General features: G+C 31.0%; 3 protein-coding genes across 3 annotated transcripts; 2 read left to right on the top strand and 1 right to left on the bottom strand.

Moving 5' to 3' along the window:
* Positions 1-731: 731 nt before the first annotated feature.
* Positions 732-3100, bottom strand: LOTGIDRAFT_166436 (hypothetical protein; the record flags this gene model as incomplete). Its single annotated transcript, XM_009063501.1, has 2 exons — positions 732-2746; positions 3043-3100. The coding sequence occupies 2 exons, from the start codon at positions 3098-3100 to the stop codon at positions 732-734; spliced, it is 2073 nt and encodes a 690-aa protein (XP_009061749.1).
* Positions 3101-5390: 2290 nt separating this feature from the next.
* LOTGIDRAFT_127728 (hypothetical protein) lies at positions 5391-7262 on the top strand (the record flags this gene model as incomplete). The annotated part of the gene is made up of 2 exons (XM_009063500.1): positions 5391-5565; positions 6667-7262. Coding segments are annotated over 2 exons (771 nt in total), but the record flags the coding sequence as incomplete, so codon positions are not given.
* A 5024-nt stretch (positions 7263-12286) lies between these two features.
* Positions 12287-17405, top strand: LOTGIDRAFT_127558 (hypothetical protein; the record flags this gene model as incomplete). Its single annotated transcript, XM_009063499.1, has 11 exons — positions 12287-12454; positions 12759-12910; positions 13077-13212; positions 13662-13811; positions 14051-14150; positions 14371-14441; positions 15367-15553; positions 16124-16179; positions 16361-16515; positions 16840-16975; positions 17331-17405. 11 exons carry the CDS (start codon positions 12287-12289, stop codon positions 17403-17405), a joined length of 1386 nt encoding a protein of 461 aa, XP_009061747.1.
* Positions 17406-20615: the final 3210 nt, after the last annotated feature.

Genomic DNA, 20615 nt, shown 5'->3' with positions numbered 1-20615 from the left:
ACTTTTACGGTACACTATAATTATTTTAATGACGTAGTAAAACATTAAAGCTGATTATAATCAGTGTGTTCAACATAATTGTTATATAAGCAAGTGACATAAAAAGTATATTTGTATGATAATAAATTAATGTATCTCATTATGCTCTAAACAAATGTGAAAATGTTACCTTCTTCTGACTAGACAGTATATGACGATCACAACCAATAGTAAAATTGTTGCACTCAAAGCACCAATTATCCCAGTAACTAGTGGTGATATTCCAAACACAGATCCTAAAGTGTAAATATGTGTAGTTTTTTTTATACAAGGTATATCTTTAATAGTGTTCAAGGCGATAATACGAAATTTCGAGTGGTCGAGTGCATTTTTATCGTTCGAAATTGATCACAGATATACTGGTAATAGTAAAATGGCCACAAAAGCAAAATAGCCGCAGTGATTTGGTCACAAAATGGTAATATGGTAAACTATCGATTAGTTGAGTGATCGTATGACCGTTACCAATTTTCCAAAATGTTGTATTCTCTTTAACTTGACCGTCTTCATTAGCCCACATGGTGTAGAAAAGTAGGACGTAAAACTCCATTCATTTCATTTCATTTCTCTATTTAACTTGGGACCAATTTACTGTGAAAAATTTGCCCGTGAACAGTTTTCCGTGTCTAATTTCATGTGACCAAATTTCCAAATGTGACCCTTTATATACAGACTTAGTATAGAGGATTGTTCTAACCTATTTCTTGTTTGCAGTGTTTCCCACTTTTACCATCAATACAACCATCTAAACAATCTCCTGTAGCTTGATCACATCTATTGATACAATTACTATTACACTTAGTTTGACATTGATTACCATACCATCCTGTATTACAACTTGTACATTGATTATTATTACAACTAATACAGTTATCTAGACAGGTATCCTGACAGTAATAACCTTTATATCCATCTATACAACCAGTTGTACATTTTCCGGTAGTAATATTACAGGCTGGTTTAGAGTTAACTTTCTTACAAGTGTTATTACAAAGTTTATCACAAGATATACCATAAAGACCTGGTTTACATTCCTTACAGATATTACCATCGGTTTGTAAACAAATAGTACAATTACTATTACAATTACCATCACATTGAGAACCAGTTTTACCATTCATACACCCAAATCTACACTGACCATTTCGTAAACATTCATTATTTATACATTTATCATTACATTGCTGTTTACAATAGTCACCATAGTAACCAGCATTACATTCTAAACAACTTCCTGATGATTTCTGACATCCGCCATTACAGTTTATGCTACAATTCTGGTTACAATTATCACCAAAATACCCCTCATTACATTTACCACAATTACCTGTACTTCTATCACAATCACCATTACAATGTATACTACATTTTTGGTTACAATTATCACTAAAATAACCAGATAGACAACTGTTACAATATCCATTACTTCTATTACAACTACCATAACAATTTTTACTACAATTTAAATTACACTTTTCACCATATATTCTGTTTATACATCCACTGATACAAGACCCATTTCTATCACAAGTTGTAGAACTTGTATCACCAATACATCCATTGCTACAAGACCTCTCACAATTATCACCAAAAGTACCGGGAATACAGTCAATACATCTTCCACCGACACCATTACATTCACCATTTAAACATTTATCTGAACATCTTTTAGAACATACAGGACCATGGTATTTCGGATTACAACTTTCACATGTTCCTTCTTTTATCTTACATTTATCACATTGTTCTGGACATTTTAGCTGACATTCAGTTCCATAGAATCCTTTACTACATTCTGTACATGAACCATCAAACCTATTACAAATAGGACAACTTGACGGACATTGTTTATCACAGTATAGTCCTTTATATCCTGCTACACACCCCCTTATACAGCTGTTATAACCGACGGATATTTCATTACATAAACTATCTACACAGTTAGAACTACATTGTTTACTACAATTTGTACCATAATAAGTTGATTTACATTTACACGAACCATCTATATTACATCCATCTAAACATCCCTTATTACAATTCTTATCACATACATTACCATAAACACCTTTATTACATTTATTACAGTAACCAGTGTCTTGTTTACATCCATCATTACATCTTTCATTACATTTATCATTACAACTATCACCATACCAACCAATGCGACAACCAGGATTATTACAATTACCATTATCTATATCACAACCACTTGATTGACAATTCGGACAGGTCTTAGTACAAGATGTTCCCCACAATCCTTCTTTACAACCATTGTTACAAACACCATTATTTTTATTACACGTGTCTTTACAGTTAGAACAATCTAATTGACAGTCGGTACCATATTTACCAGGTATACATTGATTACAATTACCATTACTTTGATTACAATTACCATCACAATTACTGTTACATTTGTTATTACAGGTAGTACCATACCAACCAGTTCGACAGCCAATAGCAATGCATAGACCAGAGTTCATTACACATCCTCCTGGATTACAGTTAGAACATGTTTGATCACATAATCCTCCTGGTCCCCAATATCCTTCATCACAGCCAGAAGTACAGTAACCGTCTGATTGTCTACACCTACCAGAACATTTTAGAGAACAGAAACTACCACAGCTAATACCATATCGTCCCTCAATGCATTCAATACATGTAGAATTATCACATACTTTACAAACACTGCAATCAAACTCTGGAAAGAAAGAAAAATCTTTACTTAAGCAAAGTGGTATGGAATAACTGATTGTAACGATTGATAAAAGTCATACCCAATGTCTGATAATATGATGCAGAACATGACAGATACCCTTTGTTTTTTAATTACCCATTTTAAAAGAAATTCAGTTTGATCTAATTGATACATAAAATAAACTATTATGATATAGGTGTCTTTTAATTTACAGTGATTTATAATAATGAGAAATATTCATACCGGTCCTTTGATATTATATTCAAAGTATTTTTTGTATTATTATGAAAAAAACTTACGTTGCACTGTTGCTCTAAAAAATGAAAGGCAAAGTAGAATCTCCAGAATTTTCATCATTTTGGTGAATGACTCGTTGATTAAATAAATTGGACATAAACCTTCACATAACATTAATTCCGTTTCTATGCATGAATTATGCAGCTAAAACCACTTAAATATCAATACACTACAGTATTGGTCTATTATTCTTCAGAGAACAAAAGAAGTCTATACTCTCTTTTTAAACAATTGTATTCGTCTAAAATGGTAACGATTACAATAATAAATATGTCAAAATTATTTATAAAGATTTGACAATCCTTTAAGTTTAGAGCTTAATTTAATAGGTTCTCTTATCTGTTATGTCACGAAAATGAGTCAAACTAAGCGTTTGATGACGTCACTACCACCAAATCTGCCTATATCATATGTGATAGTGAGGTCATAAAAAGTTTTAATGGAATGGATTTGCAGGAATCACAAACATCTGACGTCGAAGAGTATCCCTGATACATGTACATATAAAGTTATACTCTTTACCTGGTTACCTGTTTACAATCCCCTTAAATTACGTAACCCAACTAAATACTTGTCAAAAAACTATTAAAAATATTGAAGATGGTCAATTTTCTAAACTCGGGTTGTACATTGTTGTATTTTGTCGGAACTATTATCCTTATAATGAGTTTAGATATGTGTTTTGATCCATAAAAACGGTAGCAATCCGGAATTTTGTTCCTTAAATGTACCAAAAGATGGGTATATTTTTACCTAATATTAACATACATTAATAAAATATTTTCACTGTTAAAATAGTGCTCAATTGTAGAGCGATAATCATGTTGTTACTCAGGGTTTCAGACAACTGGCCTATTTTCAGGCCGAGTGCCCATTTTAATATTTCTAATATTAACATATATATCTAACATCTTTAACGAAATTACAGCTTTGTAGGTTGAATCACTTTCAATTATCGGCATTTTAAATTTGACTTTGTTTACAATTGAATCAATACCGTCAGGGACTTCTGTATTTAACGAACTTCTGAACAAATATCCACTGCGGTAACTATTTTCAGCACAAACTTTCCGTTACGATTTGCGGCATCTATGGCAATTTGCTTATTGAATTTCGTCATTCGTCAAGCAGTATATTAGTCCATTTCTCCCTTGTGTTGTCGTCTATCCTCTGAAGACAGCCTACTGTGAACTCCATTTGTAACGTTTTGGAAACAATGCTCGACAGTTTTAATATAAAATGATGTATTCATACCCCCCATGCCCTAATGGATTACAGTTTATGGGATTCTGGGAAATCTTGCTCTTTTACGTAATTTCTGGAATCGTCAAAGTTTTGATGTCTTAGCAGAAACAATTTGCACCAGACTTGCATGGTCAAATTTATCGTTACTTATGAGATAAATAGTTTATGTCATAAAGATTATGGTGACAAGAAAGAGATCATATAATGTCCTAGAACCATTGGTAAGATATAACTACACACATACAAGGAACAATAATTTCAGACATAAAAGCCCCATATTTTTTAATGCCGTTACATGAAGGCCATTAACCATTAACCATTAGTTGTAACAATGCAAATATTAAAAATCTAATTGATATTCGTGTATAGACCATACATTAGTTGTAAACGTTGTTAAAATATAACCCCTTTCCAATAATAGAACAAACCATTTAAATTCGTTAATCGAATCGAACCTTACCTAAAAATTATTTTGTTTGGATATATAATAACAATAAAATCAGTATAATGATATTTCTTTTATTTGTGTGTCTATTCATTATTCTATGTTTATATGTGTCAGTAACTTGTAAAACAGATTTTTGTGAATAAGTAGAACGTTCCCATAAAACTACCTATGATTTATTAAACAGAATGAAATGTTCCGCCATAATGTTGGATTGTGTCCTTTACTTAAACAGATTTGTAACAAAATGACAGGAATTCAAACAGTAGCTTTTTGTATAATTTTGAATATATGGATAATCTGTGTATCTGCACGTAAGTAGTAAATGTAGTTGTAAATTTATTTTAAAATGTTTTTATCTATAACAATCACAAATAGCACCCATTGATCGTCACATGGAAATGTACGATAATGTCTTTCATACTTTTCGTTAGTTATCCTGCAAAATCCATGTGTACTAAGTATTTCAGTGCTATGTATTGACATGCTCACGTTTCGTTTTATAACTTATAAATACATAAATATATTCCTATTGCAAATATACATTTTTTCCCAGAATGCGATTCCAGTGTTTGTAAAGTATGTGATAATTCTACATGTATTGAATGCATTGAGGGACGATATGCTATTAACTGTGGTAGTTTCTGTTCTCTGAGATGTTCTGGTAGGTGTAGACAATCAGACGGTTACTGTACTTCGGGCTGTGATGAAGGATATTGGGGACCAGCAGGATTATGTGATCAAACATGTTCTAACTGTAATCCAGGAGGATGTGTAATGAACTCTGGTCTATGCATTGCTATTGGCTGTCGAACTGGTTGGTATGGTACTACCTGTAATAACAAATGTAACAGTAATTGTGATGGTAATTGTAATCAAAGTAATGGTAATTGTAATCAATGTATACCTGGTAAATATGGTACCGACTGTCAATTAGATTGTTCTAACTGTAAAGACACGTGTAATAAAAATAATGGTGTTTGTAACAATGGTTGTGAAGAAGGATTGTGGGGAACATCTTGTACTAAGACCTGTCCGAATTGTCAATCAGGTGGTTGTGATATAGATAATGGTAATTGTAATAATCCTGGTTGTCGCATTGGTTGGTATGGTGATAGTTGTAATGATAAATGTAATGAAAGATGTAATGATGGATGTAAACAAGACACTGGTTACTGTAATAAATGTAATAAAGGTGTTTATGGTAATGTATGTGATAAGAATTGTAATAAGGGATGTTTAGATGGATGTAATATAGATGGTTCGTGTAAATGTAAATCAACTTATTATGGTACAAATTGTAGTAAACAATGTAGTTCTAACTGTGTAGATAGTTTATGTAATGAAATATCCGTCGGTTATAACAGCTGTATAAGGGGGTGTGTAGCAGGATATAAAGGACTATACTGTGATAAACAATGTCCGTCAAGTTGTCCTATTTGTAATAGGTTTGATGGTTCATGTACAGAATGTAGTAAAGGATTATATGGAACTGAATGTCAGCTAAAATGTCCAGAACAATGTGATAAATGTAAGATAAAAGAAGGAACATGTGAAAGTTGTAATCCGAAATACCATGGTACTGGATGTTCTAAAAGATGTTCAGATAAATGTTTAAATGGTGAATGTAATGGTGTCGGTGGAAGATGTATTGACTGTATTCCCGGTACTTTTGGTGATAATTGTGAGAGGTCTTGTAGCAATGGATGTATTGGTGATACAAGTTCTACAACTTGTGATAGAAATGGGTCTTGTATCAATGGATGTATAAACAGAATATATGGTGAAAAGTGTAATTTAAATTGTAGTAAAAATTGTAATGGTAGTTGTAATAGAAGTAATGGATATTGTAACAGTTGTCTATCTGGTTATTTTAGTGATAATTGTAACCAAAAATGTAGTATACATTGTAATGGTGATTGTGATAGAAGTACAGGTAATTGTGGTAAATGTAATGAGGGGTATTTTGGTGATAATTGTAACCAGAATTGTAGCATAAACTGTAATGGCGGATGTAAGAAATCATCAGGAAGTTGTTTCGAATGTAATGCTGGTTACTATGGTGACTATTGTAAACAGCAATGTAATGATAAATGTATAAATAATGAATGTTTACGAAATGGTCAGTGTAGATTTGGATGTATGAATGGTAAAACTGGTTCTCAATGTGATGGTAATTGTAGTAGTAATTGTACTATTTGTTTACAAACCGATGGTAATATCTGTAAGGAATGTAAACCAGGTCTTTATGGTATATCTTGTGATAAACTTTGTAATAACACTTGTAAGAAAGTTAACTCTAAACCAACCTGTAATATTACTACCGGAGAATGTACAACTGGATGTGCTAAAGGATTTCACGGTAAATACTGTAGTCAGAATTGTAGCCGTAACTGTTACAACCAACTATGTAATCAGACTACAGGTTTCTGTAAAGATGGCTGTGTAGATGGTAAACATGGTAACAATTGCTCATTAGGTATGTCTTTCGAGTTTTTTGTTTTTTTTTATCACGATTTACAAGGCCAATGAAATTATTAAGTAGGATTGGACATAGGGTTGATTATTAAAGATGGCTTTCCTTATATTTAAGGTCAAAGTAAGCCAACTATCAGATTAATTGGCCTTTCTAATGAATTATCTCCACTGTGCCTCTGTGTATTCATAGTACACAGTTTCTTGCTTCTAACTGGTCCTATTGTTTCCATCATTGATGTAAAATATTACATTGTAGATTGTAAAGCTGGTTTTTATGGAGCTAATTGTCTGAATAAATGTGGACAATGTTTTAATAAAACTGTTTGTAATCTGAAATCTGGAATTTGTGGCATGGGATGTCAGAGTGGTTTTAAAGGGATACGGTGTACTACTGGTGAGGATTATTCATAATTGTACCCTTCAATGTTATTATCTAATAGCAGAAACGTCATGTTTAATATCGCCAGTGCACCTTGCTGCTTCTCTTAGGTAATTTTGGTCTCTAAGATCAGCTGTACAGATGCATATTATTGTTTATAATTATGTCTTAACATAAAGCCATTATCCATCGAAAGATTTCTCATAATTTCTTGATTCAAACTTCAGACCTATGTTTTTAGGCCTATAAACACAAAAACACACATCTTGAACGATTGTTTATAATTGATACTGATATTTGAATATATTTAGAAATATCCTTAAAAGTGTGACATGACCTCTGGTCAAGGAGTGAGTTGTATTTGATTGTATAGACCTTTATTCTAGTTAATTCGATTGACAGTATTTGTTTTTGTCGTTATAGCAGAGCTACTTGGATCATCAGAAGACACAACTATTATAGCAGCTGTTGTAACAGTGGTGATAGTACTTATTATAGCTGTAGTGATAGCTATTATTGTAATATTATATAGAAGGTAACAAGTAGTCCCCATCTTTGATAACGGTATACATCTTTGTGAAAAAGTGTTTCAGGTATCGCTTTTTTACTCGAATGCAGTGCTTTTGTTCTATAAACTTTTGTATGACATTGTATCACATATCATTAATATAACTTGTTGTTTATCATAGTCATTATCTCAATAATTTACAATCAATTCTAAATTGTCTAGTTATCAAACGCTTTTTAATTATATGATATCTGTTCTACCAATACTATGGGGTTTTTTTCACTTCAGACGAAGAGCAAAGCGCACGAGTGAAACTAGTTTGTCAACACCTTTTTCGGATGAAATTGATAAAATCAATCCTGTTTATATCGAAGGTTTGAATCTGTGTGTATGGTCTTTTGATTTTATATCTTTGAGAATTGTTTTTATTGAAAGATTCTTATTTTATCCATATTACAAACTAATGGCCCGATTTATCGTATTACATTGGAAGCTGTCTAATTAAAAACAGTTTCATAATATGTATCATCATTCAAAATTAATCATTCAATTCAGAACTCTGCGAGCAATATCTACACACAATGTTTTGTCCAAAGTTTTATGCCGAAATTACTAAGGGAATCCTTAAATTTCAAACCCACAACCGACCGTTTCTCTTCCAGAAGATCAAGCCCTTCATGATTCCCCACCAACTGTGTATGCCAATGTACCATATGCCGGAAATAACACAGATAATGAGAGTATACCAATCTATCAAAATGCTACTATGAGATCATCTATTATGGTAAATATTCCCGATCTTTGGGGATATACCCAAGACAAAAAGGCTGCTGCTAAATTTTCAGACGAATTTGAGGTACTATTTATTGTTTTGTAACTTCTCATTAGTGGATGTCGAGGGTTCTTCTCAGGGGCAATTTAAAATGAAACTGATTAACTTGAGCATGATAAGTAAAGGTTCCAGTGGCCCCTAGAATTAAACCGATCATGAGTATGAAGGGTTGATCTAAATAGGAATTTATTTTCTGTGAAGTTGTTCATGTTATTTATCGACCTTTTAAATCGTTTTCAGAAATTACCCAAAGATCTGTGTAGGCCACACGATATCTGTTTAAGTGAAGTGAACAGAGGAAAGAATCGATATAAAAACATATGTGCATGTATGTAATGCTTCATTTATAAGATCACAAAAGCTTTGCTTTTAGTGTGATTCTATCTTCAAGCCAGTTTGCTTACTTTAGAATAGAATATTTTCTATTCAAAATGCTAGTTCATTTGAGTATTTTGTGTAAATGTGCAAATTCCCCCTCTTGACCTATTAACAAGTGTGGTTTTGAAAAATTGTTTTATATTTTAGTTGATGACACCAGAGTGAAAATACAGCAGATAGATAATGATCCTAATTCAGATTATATCAATGCCTGTTATATTACTGTAAGTTATAGTTTTAACTGATAATAATCTTAATTCAGATTATATCAATATCTGTTATATTACTGTAAGTTATAGTTTTAACTGATAATGATCTTAATTCAGATTATATCAATATCTGTTATATTACTGTAAGTTATAGTTTTAACTGATAATGGTATTAATTCAGATTATATCAATGCCTGTTATTTTACAATAAGTTATAGTTTTAACTGATAATGATCTTAATTCTGATTATATCAATGTCTGTTATATTACTGTAAGTTATAGTTTTAACTGATAATGATCTTAATTCAGATTATATCAATATCTGTTATATTACTGTAAGTTATAGTTTTAACTGATAATTATCTTAATTCAGATTATATCAATGTCTGTTATATAACTGTAAGTTACAGTTTTAACTGATAATGATCCTAATTCAGATTATGCCAATGTCTGTTATTTTACTGTAAGTTATAGTTTTAACTGATAATAATCTTAATTCAGATTTTGTCAATGTCTGTTATATTACTGTAAGTTATAGTTTTAACTTACAGTGATTTAGAATATGTCATTGTGTGTTTTATCACTGTAAGTTATAGTTTTAACTGATAATGATCTTAATTCAGATTATATCATTGTCTGTTATATTACTGTAAGTTATAGTTTTAACTGATAATGATCTTAATCCAGATTATATCAATGTCTGTTATATTACTGTAAGTTATAGTTTTAACTGATAATGATCCTAATTCAGATTATGTCAATGTCTGTTATTTTATTGTAAGTTATAGTTTTAACTGATAATAATCTTAATTCAGATTATATCAATGTCTGTTATATTACTGTAAGTTATAGTTTTAACTGATAATAATCTTAATTCAGATTTTGTCAATGTCTGTTATATTACTGTAAGTTATAGTTTTAACTTATAATGATCTTAATTCAGATTATATCATTGTCTGTTATATTACTGTAAGTTATAGTTTTAACTGATAATGATATTAATTCAGATTATAGCAATGTCTGTTATATTACTGTAAGTTATAGTTTTAACTGATAATGATCTTAATTCGGATTATATCAATATTTGATATATTACTGTAAGTTATAGTTTTAACTGATAATGATCTTAATTCGGATTATATCAATATTTGATATATTACTGTAAGTTATAGTTTTAACTGATAATGATACTAATTCAGATTATATCAATATCTGTTATATTACTGTAAGTTATAGTTTTAACTGATAATGATCTTAATTCAGATTATATCAATGTCTGTTATATTACTGTAAGTTATAGTTTTAACTGATGATGCCAGTTCAGATTATTTCATTATATATTACTTAAGCTATAGTTTTTATCTTAATCAAAATATTTCCTTTTTGTGGAAATCAAAATTAATAATTGTCAAGAAAATTGTAGGAAATAAATTATTTTCTTATAGAAATACGATACAAGTACAGAAAAGAACATTGCATCTCAAGGTAATCCTTCAGTTTACTTTGACTCATATCGTTCGTGGTTGAGAGCTTTAAAGATATTGAAAAATCCATATTTTCAGATTTATGAAAGAGCTGCGTTTTATTTATTTAAAATTCATTGTTTTCTGTTGTGAATGGATTGTTTTCGCAGGGCCAAATGAAGTTAATTTGGAAGAGTTTATAAGAATGATATGGGATGTTGATGCTAGTAAAATAGTTATGCTAACAAATCTGGTAGAATTAGCTGTTGTAAGTAGAAGCCGTGACTTAAAAATTTTTTTTTAATTTAACTGTCAACGTATATCTACGGATGGATTGGTAATCTGAATAACAAATGTTTAAATGTTTACAGTTCAAAGATGCAAAATAGCAATGACAAATGTGAAGTCATATTTCATAAGGATGACTGCTAAGGTCTTCATATCTTGCAGTTGTTGCCTACACCCTACGAGATTAAAACCTCCGGAAGCTAATTATTTTTACAAAACCTTAAAATATAGTTGTGACGTAATCCTTTGTTGTTCGAGTTCTATTACTGAACTTAATGGTACTGACAAAGTGCCTAAAGTATCAATGAGTTATCCAAAATGGCGGAGATTTTGGACAATTATTTGGGGGACAACGAAACTAACTACTACAAACTACTCACTGAATTGAACTTGATATCTTTTAATCAATTTATAATAAAAAGAAAACCGTACAAGCAAGACAATTCCGTTTATCAAAATTTCGTCCATATAGCATGGCAAAATCAAGAGTAAAAAATGTTATAGTAGTGGACTCGTCCAATGAGAAGTACCATCAGGTGTTTCGTAAAGAGTAAGCATGATCTGCTTCGCGCGCGACACCCGCCACTAATATCTAAGTCAACATCATGAGATACAATCAGATTTATATGAATGAACAAACAAAATCAGAAAAAAGATGCAAGAAACAGATTTGTACTATTTGTCCAGAAGTTCGCATTAATCCGAATTAATCCATTGCACAAATTTTTCCCTTCCACAATAAAAAGCCAAATACCTTCGCGCATGTGCAAAAAATCCGTCACGTGTTCTAATTCCAAGCCAGTTTTATTGGCTAATATATATCTTGAGTTATTCTTACGCATAATAACTGAGGCTAAAACGTTTTAATTGGTTTGGAATAAAACGTGACTGAGTGTACTCACTGCATGTGCTGGACTGTATTTTAAGTAGGTTAAGGTCTCAAGGCGTTAAACAACTTCACCCATGTCGCAACGGACCTAGCGATCCTAGCTACGGACATTCGATCATTAACCTATACTTAATGACCTACACAGATCCTCTAACATTTACATCGTATTTTATACAGGTTAAATGTTTGAAATATTGGCCGAATCTTGGTAAAAAGAAGATATTCGGCAACATAACAGTCAAACTTCACAAAGAAGATGTTTTTGCTCATTTTACAGTTCGAGAATTCAGGATTTGTAAGGTTTGTACGATCCAAAGACTGTTCTTAGTTTTCCTGGCTATCCAAGCAGACGAATTTATAATTTTTGTCTCCAATCACTGTATATTTGTCGTGACAGTTTTTATTATGGTTCCCTCAATATTGCCAATTTAATTAAATTTGCTTTGCATGGCTTTTTATTAGGTTCGCATAAAGTTCACGAACTATTTTTCACGATTTCATAAAAGTGACTGACAGAGATCTACAATCTACAAGATCTAAAATCTTAAAATGCAACATAACTTCACCAAAGAATACTCTTGATAACATATTGTTTTCTTTAAAGGAAAATTGTGTCTCCAGAACTGTAAAACAATACCACTATACATCATGGCCTGATAAAGGTGTACCATCTGATATTGCTTCATTGGTTGAATTCCGTAATAAAGTCAACAAGTCATCATCCAAACGTTCAGGACCTATGATTGTTCATTGCAGGTAAGTATGTAGGTGAGATAAATTTTGAAGACGTTTGCATCATATTTATAGAGTTTAGGTTTGGAGATATATTCCAGAGTAATAGATAAATGATGGGCATTAACTTCAGATGTCAATTTATTAATTTGCTCAATACAGTAAAAGAAATTTACAATACATTTTTCAGTGCTGGTATTGGTAGAACAGGAACATATTTAGCTTTAGATTATCTCATACAACAAGCTCAAGCTGAAAATTCTGTAGATATTTTTTCTTGTGTATCACAGATGAGACAAGAAAGAGTTAACATGGTTCAGACTGTGGTAAGCCAAAAAGCAACCTGGCTCAAATTGACCTGTTTTCAATTCTCATGTTTTTATTTATTCATAAAAATTTCATAGGTTTGTATGTACAAATGTCAAAATTGAGGAACAATTATATTTAAAGGGACAGATTCGCCATTTTGGGTTGGAGTCTTCAGAAGTACTAGAAATGTTACAAAAATCGCCTTACTCCTTTAAATATACCTCAAACTAGGAATTTCACTTTCTATTTCTACACGTCTTTTCTATATATGGATGGAAAAAAAGGGCAAGTCGACATTTTTATTTCCATACGCGGATAATTCTGGACACACATAGATTTGATGGTGAGCTGTGAACACTATTAATGATTAGTTTAGCTAAAGAATTCCCATATCTGAGACTAAGGTACGATTTGTCAAACTAATGACGAACCTATCCTATTAAGAAGTATTTTTGATTCTACTCAGATCCAGTACATCTTGCTTCATGATGCTCTAACAGTTTGGTATATAGCTGATGATACAACAACATCAATAACAAATTATCCTCAAATATATAATCAACTTCTACAACAAGATAAACATAATAATACATCACAATTACAACATAAATATCAGGTATGTATAATAGGTAGACACTATCTGAACGCGTCGCATACGTTTATATTTGTTTTAGGTAGGTACAATATTTGAATAGAGTGTATAATTGCGTGAAACTGGTGTGTTGTTTATTGTTATTTTCTGCTTGAACTGTTATTGAAAATGTACTAAATATTCTTCGATACGATGCCATCGATTCTCTGGTTAAAAAAAAATTACTACGGCCTTATAAATGATAATTAAAATTTCTGTTTAAGTTGATGAATGAAATAAGTTGTAAGATAGATAAAGATGGTTATTCAGAAGCTCTTAAACCAGAAAATGTAAATAAAAATAGAGATCAACGTGTCTTGGCAGGTAAGTCCTAGATTCTTCACTTTATCAGTGTTAATGTACCTCTTGTTTTGCTGCAAAGTAGGTCTGGAATTTTGCGATGCCTCGTAATGTGATGTGATCTTACCGAATACGGTCTATTGACTGGACTATTTAATATGTATTAAACTTTTTGTATCAAAGTACCGTTGATATATAATGGAGTAAATGCTAATTCTATTTTTTTTCTTAATATTTCAACTAGCCAATTCCAAGAGACTATATTTATCTAGCAGTGGTGACTCTACAGATTATATCAATGCTGTTTATATGCCGGTAATAAATTTTACATTAAGTCAACCTTCAATGACGAGACATCTTTTTGATACGCCAACATGAAATGTGGAGCGTATATTGGCGTTACCCAGGTCCGAACGTCATCCCATAATTGATTGTAACACTATTATAGATGGTACAATTCTCTTTGGATTTTTACGGAATATACCGAAATTGGTTATTATCACCCATATTATTACCTATTGATGAGCCTTTTGAAAATCAAAAATTGCCCATGTTCTTGAAAACGCGTCCAAGTTTTAGCTCGTTAATATTTATAAGGAATACTTCTTGACGGATTCTGATGAAACTCCTTGATAGATAAACCCTATTGAAATCAAAGATATCGAAAAGTATTTGATGTGAATTATTTTTCTTCAAAAGGCGTTCAATATTTAGCTCGTCAATTAACAAAACTTGGCGAAATTGTTCATTTTCATCCGAGGATGAAGATCTCTGTTGAAAATTAATAAAATCGTAATTTCCTGAATCGTGTTTTATGAATTATTTTTACTCTTCTGCCAAATATTTTCTTATTTAAAACAATGCTGCCAGTGGTTGTATATTAATTTTTCCTTGCAAGTTATATTTATCTTTGGAACTAAAGTGTACATAATAATCTACAAAACATAAATTGGTTTATCTATCTGCAAACCAAATAATATGTCAAAATCTAAAATCGTAAACGGATAACAGTGATATTGACTACAGATGTATTTATGTACAAATCTTGATATTCACTCAAATGTTCATTTTTTCGCCTGATTATACCACAATACAGAAGGTATACTATATAGGGTAAGATTATGATAATCATTGATACATCGACAATTTATATAGCGGCTCAGTGTCCATTCTTTTCCTTGTCAATATGTGGCAATCTTATACTTATAATAACTCTTATCAATGACTGTCTCTATTTCAGAGCTATAAGAAAAAAAAAGGTTATGTTTTGACGCAGTCTCCTATGTCCACAACTGTAAATGATCTTTGGAAAATGATCATGAGTTGCGAATCAACTGTTATCATTGATATGGAACCCCGAGCAAAATCAAAGGTATCTAAAAGTTCTCAAATCAGAATAAAAAGGAAATACCATCCAGGTCCAGATTGTTTATTTCAATTTCTCAATGAAGTATTTGTTCAACCCTTCACCTGTACATTTGGGAGAATCAAACGCACCCTTCCCAGAAGTGATAAACAAAACGGCCTTTATCATGTGGCCTTGAGTTTGTTTATTTACGCTCACTAGTTTTTTGAAGAACATATAATCAGATGACTAAGAATAAAACACACTTCATTCTTTCAATTAATAAAATTTCCTTGTATTTTTGTAGGATATTGGTAATTATGTTCCGGGTGAAGACGGTTTAAATATAGAATCAATGTCAATCACAAAAGATAAAATAGAGGAACACGAAAGTGGTTATTTTGATGTTATAACATGTACTGTCATTGATACAAGTGGTTCGGTATGTAATTATGTAATTAAGTAACCGAATACCGAATATGCTGTGAATGTTTTAATTTTATTATAGTTATTCGACGCAATTTTGTTTCTGTTTTACTAATATTTTGACTCACCCAATGAGTTCTGTAAACTTTCTATTGAATCCGAGCATTTCAACACATACAATCGTTAGTTCGTAATGGGTAAGACTACAGGACATAGAAGTAAATAGTACTGGATTCATGTCACCATTTTCTATTGAGCTTTTCTCACAATAGATTTCATCTTGTGTTTGTGACTCCCGACTGCAGGATAATTTGAGAAGTTTACAAAGTTTGTAACCAAATTCTTTTGTTACTCACAACGGATGCTATGAGACTTACTTGCTGAGTATGCAAATGACGTTAAGTTAAGATGTGTAGGTGTTGCCTCTACCTATTGATAAACTAATTGTTTGAATTACCTTTAGGAGGATGTAAAGAGAATTGTTAAAATCTACCAGTGTCGTTACTGGGATACCGATACCAAGCATCCTGATTCTTCTATACCAATTTTTACATTGTTAGATGAGATTTATCAATGGTCAAATATAGATAATCTTGGTCCTTTAGTGGTCCATTGCTTGTAAGTATCTGTATTTGTATTTGTAAGTATATATTTATCTTTGTATGTATAATTATGGTACATGTATTTGTATGTGTAAGTATGGTATCTGTGTTTGTAAGTATAGTCGTATGTTCGCATTTATATCTGTAAGTATAGTTGTAGTTATGTCTGTATTTGTATTTATACTATCTTTATTTGTACCTAAAAGTATAGATAGTTCCATCTTTATTGTTGTATCTGTAAATATAATTCTTTCTGTGTTTGTATTTGTACATAAGAGGCCTATCGGTGTTTATATTTGTATCGGTAAAATAACCATGAAGACTTTTTTAATTTTGGCAGGAATGGTGCTAATAAAAGTGGTCTGTTGTGTGTTTTAGCTGCTATCTTAGAAAGATTAACAATAGAACAAGATGTTAACATTATTCAAACTATTTTACAACTACGTATTTCTAGACCAGAAATTATCAATTCTTTTGTAAGTTATTATTTTATCTATATACCTACCATCCAGTATAGGAAATCCTAAAATGATATCGAGAATTTCCTTTGATCATTTCTCTGTAAAAATGATTGTGAAGCGCTTAGTTGTGATACAACAAGGTTTAAATTGAAGTTATAGTACGATTTACTTGCCCTTCAGGTTCAGTGTTTAAAGCAGTTAACTCATGAAAACACTTTTCACTCTGCAAAATGATAAATCGAAAATTCGGGGAAGTATTGAATTATCAAAGTAGTAAAAATAAAAATGTAAATAGTTGAGGGAGGTTAATTTTTTTATTAATATTTTAAATGAATATTGTGATATTGTCATTGTTTTATATTTCTTGCAGGAACAGTTTCAGTTTTGTTTTGAAGCAATTGCAGAATATCTGGATAATTTCTCAAATTATGTAAATTCACGTTGAATACATTCAACAATTTTGACACCAAAATTATGTCTATTGATGTCCCAGAAGCAAGTTATGACAGAAATAGTATTGGGAATGGCTACCATTTTGAATTTGGTTCATAACAAATGTCCCCAAGGGTGCCAGAAATATGTTCGGAAAGGCTATCTGAAGTAGAAAAAGCTTTATTGTACATTGTATGTACTCAAAGAGCAAGAGACTGTATTTCATTAGTAACTTTACAAAGAAATGGTACCCGATCCAGGAACATCTAACATGAAAAACTTCGAATTTAAAAGTAGGAATTAGTGTTAAATTATATGATAAGCATGATGATTTTGACTTTGCAATCGTCAATTTTCGTTTAATGTGCAGAAACATTCCCATTCGTCAGCTTATGGAGTATTTGTTTCTCAATTGGTTGATACTCTAGAGCATGTTCTTTCTTCGGTGATTGTTTAGCTAGATCGAAGCATTTAACATCGAAGCTACTACTGCAAGGGTATTTACCTATTTGACTAGGATTCTCGTCTATGCTAATAACTGGCTACTTCCCATCTCATCCAGTAGATATTATTTCTGAATTTCTTGTATAACATGTCCTGTATAGGGGTTTATATCTTCTGTATATGATACAATGGTAACTAAATTTTAGATTAAAAATAATCATACTGTTATATAATTATCTTCCTTGTTCTAAAGTACATTGATGTGCGAATCTAGGAATTTCCTCATTGTCAAATCATATTTGGCACGAGACCATTTTCACGCCTATAAATAATTAGCATAGCCTTATTTGGATTATTATTATGTTAAACCATTTTTATATTAGTTTTTAAACACATTTGCCAGACAGGTGAAATGACCATTTCCAATTTTACGCAAAGTAAAAAGTAAAGGGGGTCTTATTTATCAACAGCATTCGATCTTTCAGTAAATAAAATGTGCTCTGCATTATTTAATCAGTGGTTCTTGCCCGAGGAACTTTCAGAGAAAAAAGGTTTAAAAACCCAACAGAAAATAATTTAGAAACCGACAAGGACTGTTTGCTGTTTTTTTCTCTTTCGAAAAAACAATAAATATAATGAATGACTTTAAGGTTTCAAGACTTGGTCAGTTCATCAAACAGTGAGTTTCAGTTAGTATTTGAAACTTTGCTATCAAGCAGCTTGGATATCCACGAAATCAGCCGGCGACCAGTTAGCTAGAATTTATATTTGATAAGGCATTCTGGAGTCAAAAGATAAGTACCCCGTGATTTTATATACAAATTCCCAGGAATTGTACATGAAAATATCCCACGTACATTATACGTACATTATACGTACATGTATTTAAAAGGGATATTGTGAAATATTAAATCCCACCAGAACAATGGGATGACGTCACTAGAACATCATAATTATTGTATATTTATTGTATTTACATGTGTTTCGATGATCAAGATATTATTTTGTAGTATAAAGATTTACTAAGACCTTTTTAATGATATTTATAATTTATAGTTGATGAATAAAATAAGTTGTAAGATAGATAAAGATGGTTATTCAGATGCTCTACAACTAAAAAATTAAAAAGAGATCAACATGTCTTGGCAGATAAGTCCTAGATTCTGCACTTCCTTTTATAGTGTTTATGTACCTTTAAAGTTTTGGTGAAATTGAGGTCTGACTACGGAGCCCGTTAGGCGCAATTTTCCGTACTTTTATAAAATATTTCGTTTAAACGAAATAAGTTATTCGATAAACGAAATAATTAATTTCTAAGATTAACTAAGAGGCTCCGTATCTAACAGGACCTGTACCAGTTTTGTGGTTAGAGAAGCTGGTAAATTGAAATCGCTCATTGTTACCTCTTTCATTCCTAATTCAATTTCAAATTGTAAAAAGTATTGATATAATAATGGAGTAAATACTCATTCTAATATGTCCACTTTCCAAAATATATCTTAATATTTCAACGTTCTTTTTATTTTCTAGCCAATTCAAAGAGTCTATTATTATACTACTATATAACACTATAATACTATTATTATTATTATATCAATGTTGTTAATATGTCTGTAATATATTTTATACATGTAATAAATAACCCTTCAGCTACGAGATATTCATTTTATCTATAGAACTAAAGTGCACATATAATCTATAGATATCTACAAAACATAAATTGTTTTATCTATCAACCAAGCCAATAAATATCAAAATATAAAAAAATAAAAAGTTAATAGTGAAATTATTTATATACACAACAAAACTTGATATTGAATCAAATGATCATTTTTTATTTTAATTTGTATTGCCTTAGTATACCACAATACAGAAGGTATACTATATAGGGTAAGACTATGATAATCATTGCGATATATCGAAACAATTTATATAGCGGCTCAGTGCACATTCTTTTCCTTTTCAATATGTGGCAATCTTATACTTATAATAACTCTTATCAATGACTGTCTCTATTTCAGAGCTATAAGAAAAACAGTGTTATGTTTTGACGCATTCGCCTTTATCTACAACTGTAAATGAATTTTGGTAAATGATTATGAACCGCGAATCAACTGTTATCATTGATATGGAACCCCGAGAAAAATCAAAGGTACATCATCTTAAAATTCTCAAATCAGAACAGAAAGAAAATAGCATGCAGGACTAGACCGTTTATTCCAATTTTTAATGAAATATTTATTCCCAGCTAAGACTGTACAGTTGGGAGAATCAAATGTACACCTCCCAGAAAAATAATAAATACCAATCTGTATAGTTATTTGGCGTCTCGAAAGCAACATTTTAAAATGAGTTAAGTCATTTTCAGTTTTTTGAAGAACATATAATCAGATGACTAAAAATAAAACACACTTCATTCTATCAATTAATAAAATGTCCTTGTATTTTGTAGGATATTGATAAATTATCCTATACCTGATGTCTAAAATAAAAATTTCAAATTTGTTTTAAACGAGTTTTTTTCTGATGTACTGTGTCTATGATGCATTCTAGATCCAAAAAAAAAATTTCATTTATTTAGTTCAAATCCTGATTTTTCTATACCAATTTTTACATTGTTAGATGTGATTTATCAATGGTCAAATACAGAATAACCTCGATCCTTTAGTGATCCATTGCTTGTAATATCTGTATTTGTATTACAGTATAGTCACATGTGTGCTTGTATGTTGTAAGTAAAGATCTATCTTTTTATTTGTATCTGTAAGTATAGTTGTAG

Source organism: Lottia gigantea (assembly GCF_000327385.1).
Source record: "Lottia gigantea unplaced genomic scaffold LOTGIsca_58, whole genome shotgun sequence".
Taxonomy (NCBI): Eukaryota; Metazoa; Mollusca; class Gastropoda; family Lottiidae; genus Lottia; species Lottia gigantea.
The sequence above is the reverse complement of the archived record's forward strand: the minus strand, read 5'-3'. Positions and strand labels throughout refer to the sequence as shown.